General features: G+C 41.3%; 1 protein-coding gene across 4 annotated transcripts; it reads right to left on the minus strand.

Annotated features, from left to right (window-relative positions):
• Positions 1–10,066: 10,066 nt before the first annotated feature.
• Positions 10,067–18,604, minus strand: LOC106564954 (SWI/SNF-related matrix-associated actin-dependent regulator of chromatin subfamily E member 1). 4 transcript variants are annotated; one of them, XM_014131504.2, is made up of 11 exons: positions 18,376–18,598; positions 17,255–17,307; positions 16,862–16,914; positions 16,244–16,348; positions 15,260–15,340; positions 14,797–14,928; positions 14,427–14,598; positions 12,814–12,986; positions 12,478–12,579; positions 11,573–11,813; positions 10,067–11,361 (listed from the first exon to the last, which is right to left on the minus strand). In XM_014131504.2, exons 2-11 carry the CDS (start codon positions 17,259–17,261, stop codon positions 11,138–11,140), a joined length of 1,290 nt encoding a protein of 429 aa, XP_013986979.2. In that variant the 5' UTR covers positions 17,262–17,307; positions 18,376–18,598; the 3' UTR covers positions 10,067–11,137. The 4 variants fall into 4 exon arrangements, with proteins under 4 accessions (XP_013986979.2, XP_013986980.2, XP_013986981.2 ...); XM_014131505.2 differs by lacking the exon at positions 18,376–18,598 and adding an exon at positions 18,058–18,333; XM_014131506.2 differs by lacking the exon at positions 18,376–18,598 and adding an exon at positions 18,052–18,333.
• Between the last annotated feature and the right edge of the window lie 4,071 nt (positions 18,605–22,675).

A 22,675-nucleotide genomic window follows, 5' to 3' on the forward strand; every position in this document is an offset into this window, starting at 1 on the left:
ACAGCTATTGCACACTATGAGAGGAAATTAGTGTTCATGTTGTTCAGCACAGACACTCAGACACACAAAGATCTCAGTAACCACAATGGTTGAGGGAAAATATATTGTCGGTTCTATTTTCAACACACAGTCAATAGAAAGGTAACACGGTTACGCTTGTGCTATTGAGACTTATTTATCTTTGTAGTCTACCGTGAAGAATAGGCTACATCAGTTCATTGAGAACACAATATATAGTTCCTAAATTGGTATAGATTTGTTTTCTCATCTCGCCATTACAACCCCATTACTTTAAAAAAAAAAAAATATATATATATATATATATATATATTTCACCTTTATTTAACCAGGTAGGCAAGTTGAGAACAAGTTCTCATTTACAACTGCGACCTGGCCAAGATAAAGCAAAGCAGTTCGACACATATAACAACACAGAGTTACACATGGAGTAAGACAAACATACAGTAAATCATACAGTAGAAAAATAAGTCTATATACAATGCGAGCAAATGAGGTGAGATAAGGGAGGTAAAGGCAATAAATAGGCCATGGTGGCGAAGTTAATACAATATAGCAATTAAAACACTGGAATGGTAGATTGGACAGTAGATGAGTGTGCAAAGTAGAAATACTGGGGCGCAAAGGAGCTAAATAAATAAATACAGTAGGGGAAGAAGTAGTTGTTTGGGCTATTTATAGATTGGCTATGTACAGGTGCAGTGAGGGAGATAAATGTTTCCAGTTTCAGAGATTTTTGTAGTTCGTTCCAGTCATTGGCAGCAGAGAACTGGAAGGAGAGGCGGTGACAAGTGAGACATAGTAGCGTAGTGTGTTACCAATTGTTTTCTTGGTGACTATGGTCCCAGCTGCCTTGAGATCATTGACAAGATCCTCCCGTGTAATTCTGGGCTGATTCCTCACCGTTCTCATGATCATTGCAACTCCACGAGGTGAGATCTTGCATGGAGCCCCAGGCTGAGGGAGATTGACAGTTCTTTTGTGTTTCTTCCATTTGCGAATAATCGCACCAACTGTTGTCACCTTCTCACCAAACTGCTTGGCGATGGTCTTGTAGCCCATTCCAGCCTTGTGTAGGTCTACAATTTTGTCCCTGACATCCTTGGAGAGCTCTTTGGTCTTGGCCATGGTGGAGAGTTTGGAATCTGATTGATTGATTGCTTCTGTGGACAGGTGTCTTTTATACAGGTAACAAACTGAGATTAGGAGCACTCCCTTTAAGAGTGTGCTCCTAATCTCAGCTCGTTACCTGTATAAAAGACACCTGGGAGCCAGAACTCTTTCTGATTGAAAGGGGGTCAAATACTTATTTCCCTCATTAAAATGCAAATCAATTTATATCATTTTTGACATGCGTTTTTCGGGATATTTTTGTTGTTATTCTGTCTCTCACTGTTCAAATAAACCTACCATTAAAATTATAGACTGATAATTTCTTTGTCAGTGGGCAAACGTACAAAATCAGCAGGGGATCAAATACTTTTTTCCCTCACTGTATGGTGACCAGCGAGCAGAGATAAGGTGGGACTTTACCTAGTAGGGTCTTGTAGATGACCTGGAGCCAGTGGGATTGGCGACGAGTATGAAGCGAGGACCAGCCAACGAGAGCGTACAGGTCGCAGTGGTGGGTAGTATATGGGGCTTTGGTGACAAAACGGATGGCACTGTGATAGACTGCATCCAATTTGTTGAGTAGGGTGTTGGAGGCTATTTTTTAAATGACATCGCCAAAGTCGAGGATTGGTAAAAAAAAAGCTTAAAATAAAATAAAATAGGCTTAGATGTTGATGAAATTGGACATGCCGTCTCCGACTGAGTTTACATCTGATGTTAGATTAAAAGCCATTAGACATTGATTTTAATTGTATTTTTTACTTTTGTCTACTATTTTCTATTGTCTGCAGTTTATCCCCACACCTGCCTGTACTTTCAGGTGGAGCAGGGATGAAGGTAAGGGAAAGCTCAGTGTCTGGGTCAAACAGAGACCAAAGGGGTTCAACATGGAACCAAAAAAGGTTACTCAAAGGGTTCTCATATGGGAACAGACGAAGAACCCTTTTAGGTTTACCTTTTTTTCTAAGAGTGTACTAATATGTTGGATGAAAAGGCTGTATTACAAAGTCTGTATTAAAATGAAATCTTTAGCATAGAAAATAACCCACTTTGAGTAACATTTAGCTAGAATAAAAGTTCAAATATAACTAAAAAACAAATACTGAAAAGTATTTACTGCACAAGTAAGTAACAAACAAGACGGATGCTCATTCTGTGAACAGCATGCATTGAAGGGACTATTTTTAAATGTCTTACCAATTCTGGGTGTTTGCCAAACCAACAGCTACAAAACAGGCCTTCCAGAGCAAGTGGCTGATATGTAGAGTACTTCTAAGGTGAGATAGACTCATTACAGTCAACGCTTCATGTGTGTTTAATCCAAAATATTATACATATACTAATGTTTCTTCATGTCCCCTTTGACAACTTCGACAAATAAGTGATTTACACTAAAGTCTCAGTAATGTCTCCAAAAGTCCCTTTCACCAATACTCATACAGTATACGTTTGTCATTGTGTTTACCACCAGAACACTTTTGTTTAGGCAGTGGTGGGAGTTCCACTGCTGTCTTGGTTTATCTTGGTCAATAATGGGCACGTTCAGTCTTATTCTCCCCCACTCTCCACCAACTCTGCACAAGCTGCACACCTGTCTGCCTGTGCGGTTGCGGCTTTGAGTTTTTAAGGCGCTCAGGAAAAGAACCCAGCATAGAAACAGTAACCACAATTCTGTGCAACAGGTGACTGCTGCAGAGGGACGACTGTGCATCTCTGCACCTACAGTAAAGCTGTGACAAATCTCATCACTATTGCAAAAGGCTGATCATAGAAATATAATTATTATAACGGACAATTATGAGCTACAACAATTTGACTGGTACACTCATGGGTAAACTCAATAGGTCACCGGCCCACCCATCACGGATGTTGATTTGAATGAGAATGTCTTTTCTACCAATTAAAATGATATGGGGCTGCTGGTATGGTTCCTGCACATGGAATCTAGCTGCAAAAGTGACAGACATTTTTATTAAAGTGTGCTAGCAGGAAGACGACTGTAGCTGTACCTTTATCAGTTTATATTCTACCGGTCTCTTTTATCTGTTTCTTTTACCTGTCTCTTTTATCCGTTTATCTTCTACCTGTCTCTTTTATCCGTTTATCTTCTACCTGTCTCTTATCTGTTTATCTTCTACCTGTCTCTTTTGCTCACATCAGGTCAATTCAATATAAATACTGTTGGTTAAAAATGTTCACTACAAATGATAACACTACTTCAGACAGCTGGAAAGTGTGGTACAATATTAAAAACAGGAAACCCACTTCCTTGTACCTTGCAGATCAGAGGACACAGACCAGTGGACCACATCTTTAACAAATAGCATCAAATCTGTCATCAGTATTGGGTACCATAGATTGTGTATGATAAGCTGTTGGATAACACAGTGCCACCGACGCGACCCGCTACCAAGGACTGTGGGTTCTCCTCTGTGGCCGACGTAAGTAAGACATTTAAGCGTGTTAACCCTTGTAAGGCTGCCGGCCCAGACGGCATCCCTAGCCGAGTCCTCAGAGCATGCACAGACCAGCTGGCTGGAGTATTTACGGACATATTCAATCTCTCCCTATCCCAGTCTACATGTCAACATGCTTCAAGATGTCCACCATTGTTCCTGTACCCAAGAAAGCAAAGGTAACTGAACTAAATGACTATTGCCCTGTAGCACTCACTTCTGTCATCATTAAGTGCCCTGAGAGACCAGTCAAGGATCATATATATCACCTCTACCTTACCTGACACCCTAGAACCACTTCAATTTGTTTACTGCCCCAATAGATCCAGAGCCCTATCCCATCTGGACAAGAGGAATACCTATGTACCCTCCAAGCTCATCATTAAGCTTGAGGCTCTGGGTCTGAACCCCGCCCTGTGCAACTGGGTCCTGGACTTCTGCCTGTTCACATCTCCACCTTGCTGATACTCAACACTGGGGCCCCACAAGGATGCCTGCTCAGCCCCCTCCTGTTCACCCTGTTCACCCATGACTGCATGGCCAGGAGTGGAGGCTGTTGTAGCGGCAGGGGGGGGACCAACTCCATATTAATACCCCTGATTTTGGAATGAGATTAACTCTAACTCAATCATCAAGTTTTTTGTTTACCCCCTTTTTCTCCCCAATTGGTAGTTACAGTCTTGTCTCATCGCTGCAACTCCCATACAGACTCGGGAGAGGGGAGGGTCAAGAGCCGTGCATCCTCCGAAACACAACCCAACCAAGCCGCACTGCTTCTTGACACAATGCCCACTTAACCCAGAAGCCAGCCACACCAATGTGTCGGAGGAAACACCGTACACCTGGTGACCACGTCAGCACGCACTGCACCCGGCCCGCCACAGGAGTCACTAGTGCGCGATGGGACAAGAACATCCCTGCCGGCCAAACCCTCCCCTAACCCGGACGACGCTGGGCCAATTGTGCACCACCCCGCAGGTCTCCTGGTCGCGGCCGGCTGCAACAGAGCCTGGACTCGAACCCAGAATCTCTAGTGGCACAGCTAGCACTGTGATGCAGTGTCTTAGATCACTGCGCCACTCTGGAGGCCACAATCATCACGTTTGCAGACGACACAACAGTAGTAGGCCTAATTACCAACAATGACGACATAGCCTACAGGGAGGAGGTCAGGGAGTCTGGTGCCAGGAAAATAATCTCTCACCCAACGTCAACAAAACAAAGGAGCAGATTGTGGACTTCAGGAAACAGCAGAGGGAGCACCCCCCAATCCACATCGACAGGACCGCAGTGGAGAAGGTGGAAAGCATCAAGTTCCTCTGCGTACACATCACTGACAAACTGAAATGGTCCACCCACACAGAAAGTGTGGTGAAGAAGGCGCAACAGCACCTCTTCAACCGCAGGAAGCTGAAGAAATTTGGCTTGGCATCTAAAACCCTCACAAACTTTTACAGATGCACAATTGAGAGCATCCTGTTGGACTGTATCACCGCCTGGTACGGCAACTGCACAGCCCGCAACCGCAGGGCTCTCCAGAGGGTGGTGTGGTCTGCCCAACGCATCAACGGAGGCAAACTACCTGCCCTCCAAGGAGACGTACAGCACACGATATCACAGGAAGGCCAAAAAGATCATCAAGGACAACAACCACCCAAGCTACTGCCTGTTCACCACGCTATCATCCAGAAGGTGAGGTCAGTACAGGTGAATCAAAGCTGGGACCGAGAGACTGAAAAACAGCTTCTATCTCAAGGCCATCAGACGGTTAAATACTGTTAAATAGCCATCACTAGCACATTAGAGGCTGCTGCCCTATATACATAGATATGGAATCACTGGCCACTTTAATAATGTAACACTTGTCACTTTAATAATGTTTACATATTTTGCATTACTCATCTCATATGTACAGTTGAAGTCGGAAGTTTACATACACTTAGGTTGGAGTCATTAAAACTAGTTTTTCCACCACTCCACCCATTTCTTGTTAACAAACTATATTTTTGGCAAGTCGGTTAGGACATCTACTTTGTGCATGACACAAATAATTTTTCCAGAAAAAAAAGAAACGCACACCTATTAAGGCGAGGTGCTGGCTAGCGGAGTAGAAAACGTGAAAATAAGGGAGAGCCGCACACCCTAGGAGCTCAGATGCAAAAATGTAATGTCCAACGTTTCGACAGCCAAGCTGTCTTCATCAGGATATGATCACAAACACCGTGAGATGACTCGTTTATATAGTGTCAAAAGACACACAGGTGTCTGTAATCATGGCCAAGTGTGGCCTAATATCATTGGTTAACTCTGAAATATAAAAATGGCATACAAAGAACATACAAAAAAACAAATGGATTGCATACGATCATAGATTCATTTTAGACTACACAAGCTTACAAACAATTACAATGGCAAAGTCACAATAATCACAAGAATGGCTTCAGATCAAAGTCTACGTTGAGACCGAAGGGAGCAAGGGTCTTTAAATTAAAGATCCAGGCAGCCTCTCGTTTTAACAATAAATTATCAAGGTCACCCCCTCTCCTAGGGAGGGTGACATGTTCGATGCCAATATAACGCAGAGACGAAATCGAGTGGTTTGCTTCCAAAAAGTGGGCCGCAACTGGGTAAGTCAAGTTTTTGCACCTAATGGTGCTACGATGCTCTGAGATACGTACTTTTAATTCACACTTTGTTTTACCCACATAATTTTTACCACAAGGACAAGTTATAAGATAAATAACTGCCTTAGTGGTGCACGTGATAACACCTTTGATTGGGATCAATTTCCCTGTTTGAGGATGTTTGAAGGATCTACATTTATAAGTGCCATTGCATTGAGCACAGCCATTACACTTGTAATTTCCATCCAGTAGTGGCGCAAATAGACGTTCAGGAATATCTTGGGGTGGTAAATCAGAGTGTACCAATTGGTCTCAGATTTCTGCCCCGCGAGAATACGACCAAGGGAAGGTCCGAAAACACATTACCGAGACTATCATCGGATTTTAGAATGTGCCAATGTTTGTGAACGATTCCTTTAATTTGTTCAGAGCACTTTGAATAGCGGGTAGTTAGAACGCAAGAATGCGTCTTTTTGCGAGACTGACCTTGAAAAAGGTCATGTCTCGTTTTATTTTGAATTTTCTCAATGGCAATATTAATCTGATCATTTTTGTACCCCCTCTCCTTGAACTTTCTGTGCGTCTCAGCCATATTTCTGTCGAAATCAGATTGTTTTTTGCAAATTCTTTTGATTCGACAGAATTGGCTGTAAGGGCAAACTATTTTTCAAGGGAAGTGGGTGACAACTGTCAGCCCTCAACAAACTGTTACGATCAGTAGGTTTCTCCTGTAAAGATCAGTGTATAGAACATTATTTTCACACAAGATCAGAAGATCAAGAAAACTGATTTGACGTGTATCAGATTGCATAGTAAATCTCAAATGTTCAGAACAGGAGTTAAGAAAAGCATGGAATGACTGGAGCTGTTCTGCATCACCCCTCCATAGAACAAAAATATCATCAATATACCGTTTCCAGATAATGATGTTAGGCAAGAAAACATTTTTGAGAGGATTGAAAATAGACTGTTTCTCCATGTAACCCACATACAAATTAGCATAGTTAGGAGCCATGGGGGATCCCATAGCAGTACCCTTCGTCTGAATAAAGAAATAATTTAGGAACATGAAATAGTTATGTGTGAGTACTATTTCAGCCAATGTTATAATGCAGGCACTGGAAGGTAGTTCATTAGGGTCACGTTGCAGGAGAAAATGTTCCATGGCTTCAATACCGCCTTCGTGTGGAATATTTGTGTATAACGACTCAACATCAAAAGTAACTAACAAGGTATTCTCAGGAAGAGGATCAAGAGATTCAATGATAGAGATCATACTGCTGGTGTCCTTTACAAAGGAGGGGAGCTGTTCTGCGAGTGGTCTAATAAAAAAGTCTACAAAAGTAGATAGAGGGGCCGTTACTGCATCAATGCCCGCTACAATAGGGCGCCCTGGAGGTTTTGTAACATTCTTATGTAATTTCAGCAAAGTATAGAAAGTGGCAATTTTAGGGTGTTGAATAGCCTGAAAGTCATGTTCTTTTTTGGTTATCTGACCAGAACTTAAATACTTTTTGGAAGCAAACCACTCGATTTCGTCTCTGCGTTATATTGGCATCGAACATGTCACCCTCCCTAGGAGAGGGGGTGACCTTGATAATTTATTGTTAAAACAAGAGGCTGCCTGGATCTTTAATTTAAAGACCCTTGCTCCCTTCGGTCTCAACGTAGACTTTGATCTGAAGCCATTCTTGTGATTATTGTGACTTTGCCATTGTAATTGTTTGTAAGCTTGTGTAGTCTAAAATGAATCTATGATCGTATGCTATCCATTTGTTTTTTTGTATGTTCTTTGTATGCCATTTTTATATTTCAGAGTTAACCAATGATATTAGGCCACACTTGGCCATGATTACAGACACCTGTGTGTCTTTTGACACTATATAAACGAGTCATCTCACGGTGTTTGTGATCATACCCTGATGAAGACAGCTTGGCTGTCGAAACGTTGGACATTACATTTTTGCATCTGAGCTCCTAGGGTGTGCGGCTCTCCCTTATTTACAAATAATTTTTCCAAAATTTGTTTACAGATTATTTCACTTGTAATTCCCTGTATCACAATTCCAGTGGGTCAGAAGTTTACATACACTAAGTTGACTGCGCCTTTTAACAGCTTGGAAAATTCCAGAAAAGGATGTCATGGCTTTAGAAGCTTCTGATAGGCTAATGTACATAATTTGAGTCAATTGGAGGTGTTCCTGTGGATGTATTTCAAGGCCTATCTTCAAATTCAGTGCCTCTTTGCTTGACATCATGGGAAAATCAAAAGAAATAAGCCAAGACCTCAGAAAAAAAATCTGCTTCATCCTTGGGAGCAATTTCCATACGCCTGAAAGTACCACGTTCATCTATTACAAACATTAGCACGCAAGTATAAACACCATGGGACTACGCAGCTTCATACCGCTCAGGAAGGAGACACGTTCTGTCTCCTAGAGATGAACATACTTTGGTGCGAAAAGCGCAAATCAATCCCAGAACAACACAAGGACCTTGTGAAGATGCTGGAGGAAACAGGTACAAAAGTATCTATATCCACAGTAAAACGAGTCCTATTTCGACATAACCTGAAAGGCCGCTCAACAAGGAAGAAGCCACTGCTCCAAAACCGCCATAAAAAAAGCCAGACCATAGTTTGCAACTGCACATGGGGACAAAGATCGTACTTTTTGGAGAAATGTCCTCTGGTCTGATGAAACAAAAATAGAACTGTTTGGCTACAATGACCATCGTTATGTTTGGAGGAAAAAGGGGGACGCTTGCAAGCCGAAGAACACCATCCCAACCGTGAAGCATGGGGGTGGCAGCATCATGTTGTGGGGTGCTTTGCTGCAGGAGGGACTGGTGCACTTAACAAAATATATGGCATCATGAGAGAGGAAAATTATGAGGATATATTGAAGCAACATCTCAAGACATCAGTCAGGAAGTTAAAGCTTGGTCGCAAATGAGTCTTCCAAATGGACAATGACCCCAAGCATACTTCCAAAGTTGTGGCAAAATGACTTGAGGACAACAAAGTAAAGGCATTGGAGTGGCCATCACAACGACCTGACCTCAATCCCATCTAAAATTTGTGGGCAGAACTGAAAAAGCGTGTGTGAGCAAGGAGGCCAACAAACCTGACTCAGTTACACCAGCTCTGTCAGGGGGAATGGCCCAAAATTCACCCAACTTATTGTGGGAAGCTTGTGGAAGGCTAGCAGAAACATTTGACCCAAGTTAAACAATTTGAAGGCAATGCTACCAAATACTAAGTGAGTGTATGTAAACTTCTGACCCACTGGGAATGTGATGAAAGAAATAAAGGCTGAAATAAATAATTCTCTCTACTATTATTCTGACATTTCACATTCTTAAAATAAAGTGGTGATCCTTACTGACCTAAGACAGGGAATTTTTAGAAGGATTAAATGTCAAGAATTGTGAAAAACTGATTTAAATGTATTTGGCTAAGGTGTATGTAAACTTCCGACTTCAACTGTATATACTGTACTCTATTGTATTCTACTGTATCGTAGTTTATGCCGCTCTGACATTGCTGCGCAAAATAATTACGTATAATTCCATTCCTTTACTTTAGATTTTTGTATTGTTGTGATATGGCTAGATGTTACTGTTAGCGCAATAAACACAAGCATTTCGCTACACCCGCAATAACATCTGCTAAACACGTGTATGTGACAAATACATTTGATTTGATTTTAATCCCAAAATAGAATTATCCTCTGTCACGTCCGCCTGAGTGTGGGAATAACCGTTAATATGAACAAACACACCACCTTAAATGATTACCTTTCTATACACAATGCGTGAGACATTGAAAACAAACCTATCATCAACAACTACATGTCAGGGTAGAAAAGTTTATTGGTATAAATATGTCAAACAAAATCGATTTTAAGACAGTATGCTGATGACTCACTCTGCTCTTCAAGTTGCTTTAGGATGAGATGGAAAACCACTCACGTTCACGCAAACCTCGCAACACTGCTTATTACATTGCATATTAACATTTAAGAGTTTGTTCTGGGTTGAACATTGTACTACTGGTCATAATAACATAACACTGAAAGGTTGTTCTAAGCATACAGCTTTTGATTTGATTGACAGCTAGCAGACTTTGGAACACTGACTGGTAGAACTGTACAGCATGGATGAACTCGTAGCATACAACAGGTTGGTGGACGGATGGACTGGGCCCAGGACTCACAATACACAATAATTAATATTAAATAATGAAAACAACTACTTATTTCTATTAACTCCTGAGACAATACTGTCACTTAATACTGATACTTAGAGTAAACATTAAAGAATATTGGGCAGAGGAGAGTCGCCCCACCCCTTCCACTACTAAGCAAACTCTTCCATTTGAGGAGTTGCGACACCATGCAAAAATAACATTGAAAGCAACAATAACATTACACTCCAAAGAACAAGTAATTAAACATTGAACAACTTATTTTTTGCGACAGTTTTTACAACCAGCCTCAATTGGTAAGATCTGGTGTCTGCCAGATATAGTACCATAGAATAAGACAGGAGATATGTTTTGATATATTGACAGGTGATGGATGGTTGCTTTCGACTGGCACTGTGGTCTGTGATGGAATTACGGTGAATTCACGTGGGCTTATTGTGACTCAGTTTAGATGTCATTCACTTTAGTTGGGATAATTACTTTGCTTTGTGGACTTGAAGCGCTTTGCAAATTGACAGCAGGTCTATTTTGACCCTGCCAACAGAGCTCTGAAGATTCAACCAATTGCATAAAACTTCCTAGCAGAAATAAAACCCATCTAAACACAGCTTTTGTTCACATAGATACTAATGTACAATGTGTTATCATCAGAGTGTGACTGTAGAGATGGAGTGATGCATCATGGACATTTCTCGGCCCAAAGGTCATAGATCGAAACCTCAGTGGGCGGTAGGGCGTGCCCTGCTCGGCCCCTCTGAGGCTGCTGGCTCGCTGGGCGGGGCGTCCTCCGTCATGGCAGAGGTGGTCTCCGACCCCGTGTTACTGTCACTGGTGCCCTCCTCCATCACCCCTTCCGGAACACCCTCCTTGTCCTCCGACGGCGCCCCCTCCTCAACCTCACTGGCAGGACGAGCCATCGACTCCTCCGAGGCCTTTGACTTCTCTGTAACCAAGAAAGCAGGAAATATTAGGAGACAGCAAAGACATTTGTACCAATGTAGTTTCAAACGTGAAAATAACATTGTAAAATGCGCTCAGCAGACAATCTCCCAAAGAAGCATCTACCCAAGAAAGAATACCTAACTCAGGGGACCTGACCAGAACCATACATTAAAAGACCATACGGTTTAGTGATTAATACTGTTGGGCCTCACCACCAGTATCCATGGGGCCGGGTTCCGTCTCCTCTCTCTCCTTGTTGCTGCTGTCACTGAAAGACTCCTGCTGGCTCTTGCTGCCATTTGACGGGCCAACTGGTTTCTCCTCCTCCTCCAGGCAAGAGGACGTGGACGCCTCCTTCTCCCGCTCCGACATACGCCTGCGGGATGCATCCTCTGCCACGGCGACCTCTGCAGATATCTTCTCCATGTCCACCTCAACTTTCATACAACACAGCTGGGCACAGAGTGGCAACATGTTGAGTCTCCCCACCGGGGGATTCATTCTGGGGATTAATGCTCTTAATCTCACAGTCAATCTCACACCTGTGCAACTGTGATTAGTAACATGGACTGTGATTAGCGAGTACACCGTGATTAATGTTGACACCTTGATCAGATTGGGCACAGTTCCTGTTTCCTCTACAATGATACTACATTGCAAGGCAGTTAACCCACTGTTCCCTGGGCGCCATGGATGTCAATTAAGGCAGCCCTCCGCACCTCTCTAATTCAGAGAGGTTGGGTTAAATGCGGAAGACACATTTCAGTTGAACGCATTCAGTTGTACAACTTACTAGATATTCCCCTTTCAATCATTTTATTTCATTGAATTGCCCATTGTGAAACATAGAGGAAGTAAATTGACTCTAAGTAAATGGCGCCACCTGGGGTATGGACTACACAGTGCATTCACTATACAGTGCAGTATCTGGATTCAGAACTGCAACGAGTCAGTCCACAAATTCTAAGTGATGACGCCGCATGTTAGCCAGGACACATGGATAAAGTTAGCAGCTGCGGATCTCTACAATGCAGAAGTGGTCTGAGGTCAACACTGTAATATTTACTATGTGCAACACAATGGATTGCATACAAGTTCCTGGATGATAATCCCATACCCTTTTCAGCTCGCTGGTGAAAGACTCTGTGGCATCGATGAATTTCCTTTTCTTGTCCTGGTGGCGGTCTTCAATCTGAAGTAGCTCCGCCTCCAGCTTCCTCTGTGGACCAGACACACAGAGAGAGACCTGCCAATTTACCTGACTGATGACCTGTTTTTAATGATTACTCAATTATCAAATAAGAAGAAAGAATCTGATAGCCAGGTTACCATGACATTAACACCATGACTGGGAACATCCAACTTTAATCGTGCTAAGTAGAGTAATATCTGTATTTATGTAGGAAGACTGATAGACGACTGACTGAAGACTGACAGACCCAGTGTAGCGTACCTGGTGCACCATAAGAGACTGGACCTGCCGTTTTAAGACCTGCATGCGGGCGGTAGTGACGACGGAGCGCACGTCAGGGACCACGCTCTCGCTCAGGATCTCGCTGATCAGCCGGTGGTTGCGCTGGAAACGGGCGGCAGCCGAGTGCTTCATGGAGAATCCGTCGTCGTAATCTGGGAAGGAGAATGGAAAAGCAATGTGGCGGGTGCTGTGTGTCTATCAGAGCTCAATGAATACAACTGTCAATGGGTAAAGGTCGGAGAGTTGCCACTCAACAAGTATAGATGTGGTCGGCCTCAGGAAAGAAATCTGATCTGGCATATCTTAATCGGACATAGCTTAACATTGACATACCTACGTTTGGTTAAATCATTTATAGCAGTAGGAAATGTCTGCATATTTGGCTGTTTGCATGTTTGTTGTATGAATATACTTGAATATACACATTTGCAAAGGAAGTTTCAACATTGTTGTGGTGAGTGGTATTGATATTCATGTGTGGGTAGAGAGTTAAAGATACATATTTCTCTCTAACTCTGAAAAACCTTACTCATTTACTCCAGAAACGTCTTAGTGGTTTTTACTGGCACTCGTGCTCTTATTATTTCCCAGACACATTTGAGGATATTGCGAAACTAAGTGAACATCCAAGCTCTAAGTACATTACACTTTTCTTTTAAACGCAGAGTCAAATGAAGCTGTCCTCTATAACACTTAACATCAAAGTAAGTCATAAATGTAGGAGAAGAAATTGTCTCTTTTAATAAGCTCAACTTCTTATTGAACACATGGAGAATTCATTCCACGTTGGGCCAAAAGTCATTCAACTGACAAAAAAATCCCAAACTGCAGTGAGTAAATAAATAAAGTGATTTATTGTAGTAGTCAAACACCCATTTCATTTGAAGTCTGTGACGAATGCTACCCTTTGAAAATAGCAGTGGGGGCAAGATGGTGCATTTGATTGTCTGTGCATTTGGGAGCAAGAAATACAATTTTGGCTTCATATTAACATCGTACATTTTATGGTGGAGAAAGACGCCATTCGAAAACGATCATCAGCTTCATCCAACGCCCTGTTCCATCGGTTATTCTTCACTTATGATTTTTTTGGTGCTTTTTTTCTCCAAAACCAACGGAACAATTTGTTCAGACTCTCCCCATTCTCTGCATCTATAAAGCAACTGATGTGGCAAATCTTTCTGAAGTCCTCAATGTAAAGCTAACTATCACATTTTTATATCTTGGGTGTTTCCAATTACCACAAGATTTTTAATGCATTTTCTGTTGACCATTATCCAGCTCGATACGAGACAAGCATCATTTCCTATAGGGTGTAATTCAGAAGGCCAGTTTTGATGTATGTTTCTATGTGATGTGAGTTTCCTTCTTTCTTACTGGAACTCAGTGAAGCCATTGATCTCAAATAATTGACTTATACTACAGAACTGAAATGGAGTGTGGCCAATAAGGTGAAATAGCAAGTGTGACAAACATGAAGAGGTAGTGTAGGGATAGAAATTGACACCAAGGTGATGTCACAGTTGCTGAAACATGGTGTGGGAACCAGAGTGACTGACATGGTAATACTAGTAGTGCTGAGAGTGTCTTACCATCTGGGTCATCTGCTGGCTGGATACTCATGTACGGCTCGCCCTTGTCGAGACGAGACTGGCGCTGTCGGCTTTCCTCCTCCAGAGCGGCTTCGGCACGGCTCTTAGCGTTGACATAAGCCAGGTAGGCTGGAGAGTTGTGGTAGGCCTTCATGCTCTCATTGTACTCAATCTGTAGAGGAGAGACAAAGATGTGACACGTGCCCCTTCAATGCAAAACAAACTATTCAACATTGAAGAGAAGTTACTCAGTATTTTTACAAAGGAAGGAATGATGACTGGAGGGACCCTTCTGACAACTGCTGGAGACACTTGTTACTGGTCACCCATAACAACCCCGTAAATAAACACCCCGGTAAAACAAACCAACCTTCTCTGCTTCGTAATCATTCAAGTAATCCTGTTTCTCCTCATCAGTGAGGTCCCTCCACATGCCACCGATTATCTTCCCAATTTCCCATAGCTTCAGATCAGGATTGGAGGCTTTTACTTGATCCCAAACCTGGTGATGAGAACCAGACAGGGGCTCATTATCTCTAAGCAGATAGGTCACAAACCTATAGAGGCCGTGTTTAAACTCCATCTCCAGGGAGATATCCCATAGTCTGTCTGTAGTGCTCTTAATGGCTAGGCTGCTGTGTGTCTAGTTTCACAGTTCACACCTACCTCCATGGACAGGCAGATGATGTGTAGTGTACTTTAAGTGCTCGTCCCTAACCCTGGCTAAAGTGCGGTGTGTTGTAAGGGTATAGTACAGTATTTTAATATGTCTTGCAATGGTGTGCACGATGGAGCAGTTTTGGTTTAAGTAATGTTACGTATAGACAACTTACCTTGCGACTATATCGCATGTATGGCATCAACGGCTTGTCTGGTGGCTTGGGTGGCTTTGGAATGTTTATTCCTGAAGAATTCTGGGAAATAAAAAGGCACTTATTAGATTCAAAGTCAAAGTTAGGACACCAACAGGTGCTAAAAATGTCTAGTCATACAATTTTACACTATGCAAAGTTTTGACTGAGAACCACCCTGCAGGACAATATGCATCCGCATAGTTGATCATCCAACCTTCAACAAAGTATATGTAAAAATCCCAACAAAGATGCATCAAACTACAACACCCTCAGTTCAATCACCTTCATTTAATTAAAGCCTGTTTGAGTCCAGCCGGTGCACAGAAGTCACACAGAGACCATGATTGAGTAACGCTGATTGAAGAAAATACAAAATCTCCCTAAAGCTGAGATTTGCACACTGCGTGACATGATGCCATTATTAGAATCCGAGTACCAACCACAGCTTACAAGCGGCGACTGTATTATTCCTGTAGCAGCCCGAAACCCATGCCAAGCATTGGGTCTATAATGCCATGGCAATGCTGATGGCATGGGTTACTTAGCATGGCTGTCAGCAATGCAGACTTTAAAGGGCAGGATCGAGCGATTTTTGAATACACACAGATGGACACTTGGCCAGTCTGCACTAGTATGATGAAGGCAGCAGAGGAGCGTTGGGATGGCATACATCTCAGAAAGCCTTGGTAATGGAATGGGTTAGACGAATCATACTGTCTGTCTGTTCAAGAATGTCTGCTCTTATAAGCCCTGGAAAAAGTATTATTTCTAAGCAAAGCCATAGAGCAAAGTTGTCAAGAGCTGTTATAGCTCATATCTGCATATACGTTATTACTGAGTTTTACTAAGCAAGCTAGATTAGGCTGTTTCAATCAAACTAGATAGTTATTTTAAATATTGATGTTAGTTTCCTTCTGTGTCTCGCATGTTATCCCGGTGTTTTCTCTACGTCATTATTCCTACCGTTGCCCGACTGTTGTTGCTTGTTGTCCCTCCCAGCCTGTAGTTGTTGTAAGCCAGATGGCTGTAGGGGTTGTACCCCACAAACCCGGGGGTGTTGGGCAATTGCTGATGGAAACAAATGAGACAGAAACACAGATGAGAAATGACATAAAATAATGGGGTAAAGCATGACAAAATCAATGAAAAACTGGTGAAAACATGAATGTTGAAAAGCTGTACAAATCAACTGAAAAAGACTTGCACTCATGCTAAACCAACAAGAAGGCTAATCAAGACAGCAATGTTATCTATACATTAGTGTTGTTTGTAAGGAAAATAATGTATAGTCTACAGTATGTTGTATATGGTACCTCACGTCTTAGGGAGTGGAGCTTATTATCTGAGACTGCAAAGCTTATTGCATTGACCAATTCTACTGTGGTAACAGGACTATCTGCAGGGTATACCGTATTAATTGGCCAAATGGATTCCACTTTTAAAAACAAGTTAGCCCCCAAAAATGTGTGCCTCTCAAAATGGACAGTAGCAAGTTAACATTGAAAGATAATAGCTGGCATGAATGTTATTATTGGACATCCCTTTCCAAATGGCTTCCCATGTGCCATCAGAAATACTTACTGTTGTAGGGGCTGGGGGAGGGGGAGGGGCATATGGCCTTTCTCTTTCTCTTTCTGTTATGAATGAAAAGGTGAGATGTTAAAATCGAGGCAAAAAGGCCCCTTTTACATCTCTCAATGTTGATTAAATCAATCCCATCAAGGTAGATCTGAATTTTGTGATTTTCTATTTCTCTCTCAGCAAATACATGACGGATAATTATTAACCTATCAATTATAATACAAGGAAATCATATAGCCTACCAGAAACTAATATTTCATGCAGAAACTACATTTATTTTATTGTGATAACTTTTGTAGCCATAGTTGCCCAGCTTTGTCAGAGACCTAACAGAAGTACTCATATTTTCATTATCTGATGGCTAAACTTGTATAATTGCAAACAATTTCTTACTTGACATCTTGGCAGAGAGGAAGAATTCTATCAGTTTATTCCAGTCATTGGGTCTGTAATAAACACATTATAATGGGGGAAAGCATTTAGGTGTTTCATTAACTTCATTTGTTATTACAGTACTTTTACAATTGAATAGGAAAGAAAGTAAATAGCTTGAGAGGGAGAACAAAAGAGATGTTGGTGCCAAAATGATGTCAGGCGACGTATGTGCAACATCACAACAGTGTCAGTGGACAGGCATGAACATGACAGAGGTTTGATGTGACGACTAGCAAGCTGTTCGCGTCCAAAAAAATCGCTTGCACTATTTGGAATGGCATTTGCTTATAATTGCACATACGCAAATAAATCAGATAAATGGAAATGCATTTGTAGACAAATAAAGCGCTGTCATCTTGCGTAGTTGGCTGACACCCAGCTGTGCTAGCTAGCGAGGCTAGTAACGTTGAGCGAACTACTTCATTAGTAGTATGCAGCTACTAGCTATAGCTAGCCAGCTGGCTAACTTGGACCATCTGATCAGCAGATGATAAGCATGCAAACGTAGATAACACAATCAGTTAGCTTGCTAACTTGTGGAGAAAACGAATAATCTGCAGTTCAAATTATTTAACAAACGCTAAAATACAGAATATTGTATTTGATACTCCGCATACGTTGTCAGGTAGCTAGCATTAGCTAGCTACTAAGCGTTCAGATTTAATTAAGCAAGCTAGCGTTAGATATCTAGCTGTCACTGAAACATTTCAATTTTTATTTGAGACGTTAAAACAGCAGATTAACAGTGACTATACCCGAACCGTTTTGGATGTGGATTTTGCAGTGGAAAACCTTGGATCAGAGAATATAGCAAGCACCATGCTAGCTTGATAGCCACTACCTCATACCGTATATATGAATAAGCGCTATTTTCTAGCTAGAGCTGTCACAATATAGTCACATCATCACCTTGCATGTATCCGTAAATCTGTTATTCAAACAAAAGTGGCATTTTACATAAATTCTTGACATACAATTGAAAGACTATTCAACATAAATCAATTAATGAATATTATTGCTTTTCATATTTTGGTTAGTTCACATAGCAAGCAAGTGAAAGTAATGGCCAGCAAACTCACCCCAAAATCCTTTGTCCCCCACCAGTGTGTGTGTGGCTAGAATCAGGTTTAGTTAGCTAGCTAGCAGAAACAGTCCTCAAAATGAAATAAATAAATGATATGGGGTTCACACAGATTTCAGTCGAATTTTCCAGAACTATTCCTTTCTCCTCTGTTAAGGGCATCATGTTTCCATTACACCCCAAGGCTAGCCTACTCTAAATTGAATCATCTAATTTAATTGCTAACATTTTTCAATCAATCTATTACTAAAATAATTGCTACATAATGAATACACATTTGTGATGATTTTGCATTATAATACTGAATTTGAGACTATCAAATTCATAATTTACCAATTACTGATTTGGAATAAAATATTCTGAATCCACGGGTTCAATATAGTGAACTATGAAGGAATCAGTGATGAACATGAACATACAATAAGGAGGACATTGCAAGAATTCATTACCAATTTATAATTTATACATAACCCATATAAACTGCACTAATTGAACTATTCTGCTGCAGTTACATGATGACAGGTCTTGTCCATTGGTGCAATGATCCAAGGTTGAGCTGCTGCTGCTTATGGCAGAAGAATGCATCTTGCTAATTCATTCTGACCATACATTTTCATATTCCATTGCTTGCAAAGAGCTATTATCCTTAGCTTCAAATTCCATATGATAAAAATGCAAAAAAATATTTATTATGTCACCCAAGCATGATATTTAGCTGCATTCATTCTGCATCACTGACAAAAAGGGTTTTGAGAAAAGCCAAGGCTGGTCCATTTGTATCTTCTATATTGTTAGCAGTGGTGTCCCGTCACTCAGGGCAGGTGGGGCTTACCTTTTTTGCATGTTATTTTGGCATTAATATGTGTCACATATCAGTTTGCAGACAATGTAAGAAGTAAAAATAATAATTATAGAGTTAATAAAGTCACATATAAACATGGTCTCTTTTTTGCTTTCTTGAGTAAGGCAGCTCCAAAATACAGGTGTTTCAGCCTAGCTAAATGCTTTCTGTGGTGGTGGGGAAGCCAGTGGAAAATACAGAACGTAGGTGTTGGTAATGTTTTCTAGTTGCACCATGATTAGCTCAGTATTCTGTCACTCGTGGGGACAGTACGTCACCGCCAAGTCTAAGGGTAGACCTCTAAAATTCAAGACCCTTGGGTGCTGCCATAGAGTTACATTAGAAGTGCCGATCCAAGAAGGCTCAAGGTCATCGGCCATTAGACATAAACATTACACAACAAGTTGGAAATCGCAAATTCAACAATGAGTGGTTTGGAAGAATCAGTGACAGTGGCTAACTGCAAGCATTGCAAAACAATCACTAGCTTGCTATTCAGCGAAGTGGCTGTGTGGTCCCAAATCTGGGATTAAGTGTCTCTTTTCCAAGTTTAAAATGGTAAACATTCAACATTGGCCATGCTGTCAATGGAGCATGATTGGTGCCGCGCTCAAAACAACTGTTAACTCGGAACTGCGAAAACTTGACTTCAGTGAGTTCAAGACAACTGGGAATTCCGGAAAAAACGAATGAGAAATATGTTTTGAACGGTCATCCAAATCGGAAATGTAAGACGGGAACTCTGGCCTTTTTCTAGAGCAATGACCTGAAGATCAATGATGTCATCATGATTCAACCTTGTTTTTTTTCCAAGTTCCCAGTTGTTTTGAAAGCACCATAAATCCAAAGAATGCCAGACTTTGATGACAAAAGTTTCCTACGAAGGACCGCCGTACCACCTTCCTGTTCAAGTGAGCACAGAGTCCAAAAATGTCTTGTATGCTGTTGCATAAATTATGTAATATGCCAGGGAGATACAGTTGAAGTCGGAAGTTTACATACACTTAGGTTGGAGTCATTAAAACTCGTTTTTCAACCACTCCACAAATTTCTTGTTGACAAACTATAGTTTTGGCAAGTCAGCTAGGACATCTACTTTGTGCATGACACAAGTAATTTTTCCAACAATTGTTTACAGACAGATTATTTCACTTATAATTCACTGTATCACAATTCCAGTGGGTCAGAAGTTTACATACACTAAATTGACTGTGCCTTTAAACAGCTTGGAAAATTCCAGAAAATTATGTCATGGCTTTAGAAGCTTCTGATAGGCTAACTGACATCATTTGAGTCAATTGGAGGTGTACCTGTGGATGTATTTCAAGGCCTACCTTCAAACTCAGTGCCTCTTTGCTTGACATCATGGGAAAATCAAAATAAATCAGCCAAGACCTCAAATAAATTGTAGACCTCCACGAGTCTGGTTCATCCTTGGGAGCAATTCCCATACACCTGAAGGTACCACGTTCATCTGTACAAACAATAGTACGCAAGTATAAACACCATGGGACCACGCAGCCGTCATACCGCTCAGGAAGGAGACACGTTCTGTCTTCTAGAGATGAACGTACTTTGGTGCGAGAAGTGCAAATTAATCCCAGAACAACAGCAAAGCCTTGTGGAGATGCTGGAGGAAACAGGTACAAAAGTATCTATATCCACAGTAAAACGAGTCCTATAACGACATAATCTGAAAGGCCGCTCAGCAAGGAAGAAGCCACTGCTCCAAAAAAAAAAACGCCATAAAAAAGCCAGACTACAGTTTGCAACTGCACATGGGGACAAAGATCGTACTTTTTTGAGAAATGTCCTTTGGTCTGATGAAACAAAAATAGAACTGTTTGGCCATAATGACCATCATTATGTTTGGTGGAAAAAGGGGGAGGCTTGCAAGCCGAAGAACATCATCCCAAACGTGAAGCACGGGGTGGCAGCATCATGTTGTGGGAGTGCTTTGCTGCAGGAGGGACTGGTGCTCTTAACAAAATAGATGGCATCATGAGGGAGGAAAATTATGTGGATATATGGAAGCAACATCTCAAGACATCAGTCAGGAAGTTAAAGCTTGGTTGCAAATGGGTCTTCCAAATGGACAATGACCCCAAGCATACTTCCAAAGTTGTGGCAAAATGGCTTAAGGACAACAAAGTCAAGGTATTGGAGTGGCCATCACAAAGCCCTGACCTCAATCCTATAGAAAATTTGGGGGCAGAACTGAAAAAGTGTGCGAGCAAGGAGGCCTACAAACCTGACTCAGTTACACCAGCTCTGTCTGGAGGAATGGGCCAAAATTCACCCAACTTATTGAGGGAAGCTTGTGGAAGGCTAGCAGAAACGTTTGACCCAAGTTAAACAATTTAAAGGCAACGCTACCAAATACTAATTGAGTGTATGTAAACTTATGACCCACTGAGAATGTGATGAAAGAAATAAAAGCTGAAATAAATAATTCTCTCTACTATTATTCTGACATTTCACATTCTTAAAATAAAGTGGTGATCCTAACTGACCTAAGACAGGGAATTGTTAGTAGGATTCAATGTCAGGAATTGTGAAAAACTGAGTTTAAATGTATTTGGCTAAGGTGTATGTAAACTTCCGACTTCAACTGTATATCTACTGTAGCTAAGAAAGTAATACTAAGTGTATGTAGTAAGCTGTTAGTAGTCCATGTGCCTCAGCCTAATAATTTGGTCTATTTACCCCTCTTCATTTTGCCTACTGTTCTGACTTGGTGGTGCACATGTCATCCATAACCTGTTTTAGAGAAATGTAATCATCGAATTGTGTAAGAGCTTTCATTGTCTCCTTGTATGCACCCTTTATTTATCCTACGGTTCTGACTTGGTGTACAGGGAGAACACTGTAAGAACGGCCCATGTTCTGAATTCTGTCGCTGTACATTTCAAAAGTGCTAAACAAATAGTTATATTGATTACGTCCGTCCTAGCTCGCTCATTAATGTCTTAATCGAAATTACAGATTGCCTCTAATCTGCTTGTCGACACCTTATTCCATAGTTTGTACATCTCAATTGTCATTAGGAACCACATTTGTTTTTAGCAAGTCCGCCATATCAGTTATGTTCTTTAAAAGGCAGTAAATGAGGCTGAATTAACTGATTCGCTGCCAGCAAAGGCTCTGCTGATAGCCAGGTGTAGCAGTAGTAAAATGTTAGGACAGCCTTAACATTTGTGGGCACCGTTTGTGTTAATGCAATTAATGTATTGTTTAGTGTTCTGTTGTGTAGTGGCTTTGATGGCATGCATCCCACTGTTTAATTTTTTTGTTTTTGCCCCACCAAGATTTACATGTTAAAATCGCCACTGATTGTTACTCAAATACTTTGCATTCTTGCTCACATTCTTTGCAATCTGTACAATGTCAACAGTAATGCTTTATTTGCTTGTTGCTGTCTTTATAATAACACAGTAAGTCTCTTCTGACCTGGATT

Source organism: Salmo salar, chromosome ssa12, assembly GCF_905237065.1.
Source record: "Salmo salar chromosome ssa12, Ssal_v3.1, whole genome shotgun sequence".
Lineage (NCBI taxonomy): Eukaryota > Metazoa > Chordata > Actinopteri > Salmoniformes > Salmonidae > Salmo > Salmo salar.

Coding starts and splice junctions, on each gene's coding strand:
- LOC106564954 (XM_014131504.2), bottom strand. Junction 16,349..16,861: donor CTCCCCCAGCCCCTACAACA/GTAAGTATTTCT, acceptor TGTTTCCATCAG/CAATTGCCCAACACCCCCGG. Junction 12,987..14,426: donor GCCAGCAGATGACCCAGATG/GTAAGACACTCT, acceptor TCTCCTTCCCAG/ATTACGACGACGGATTCTCC.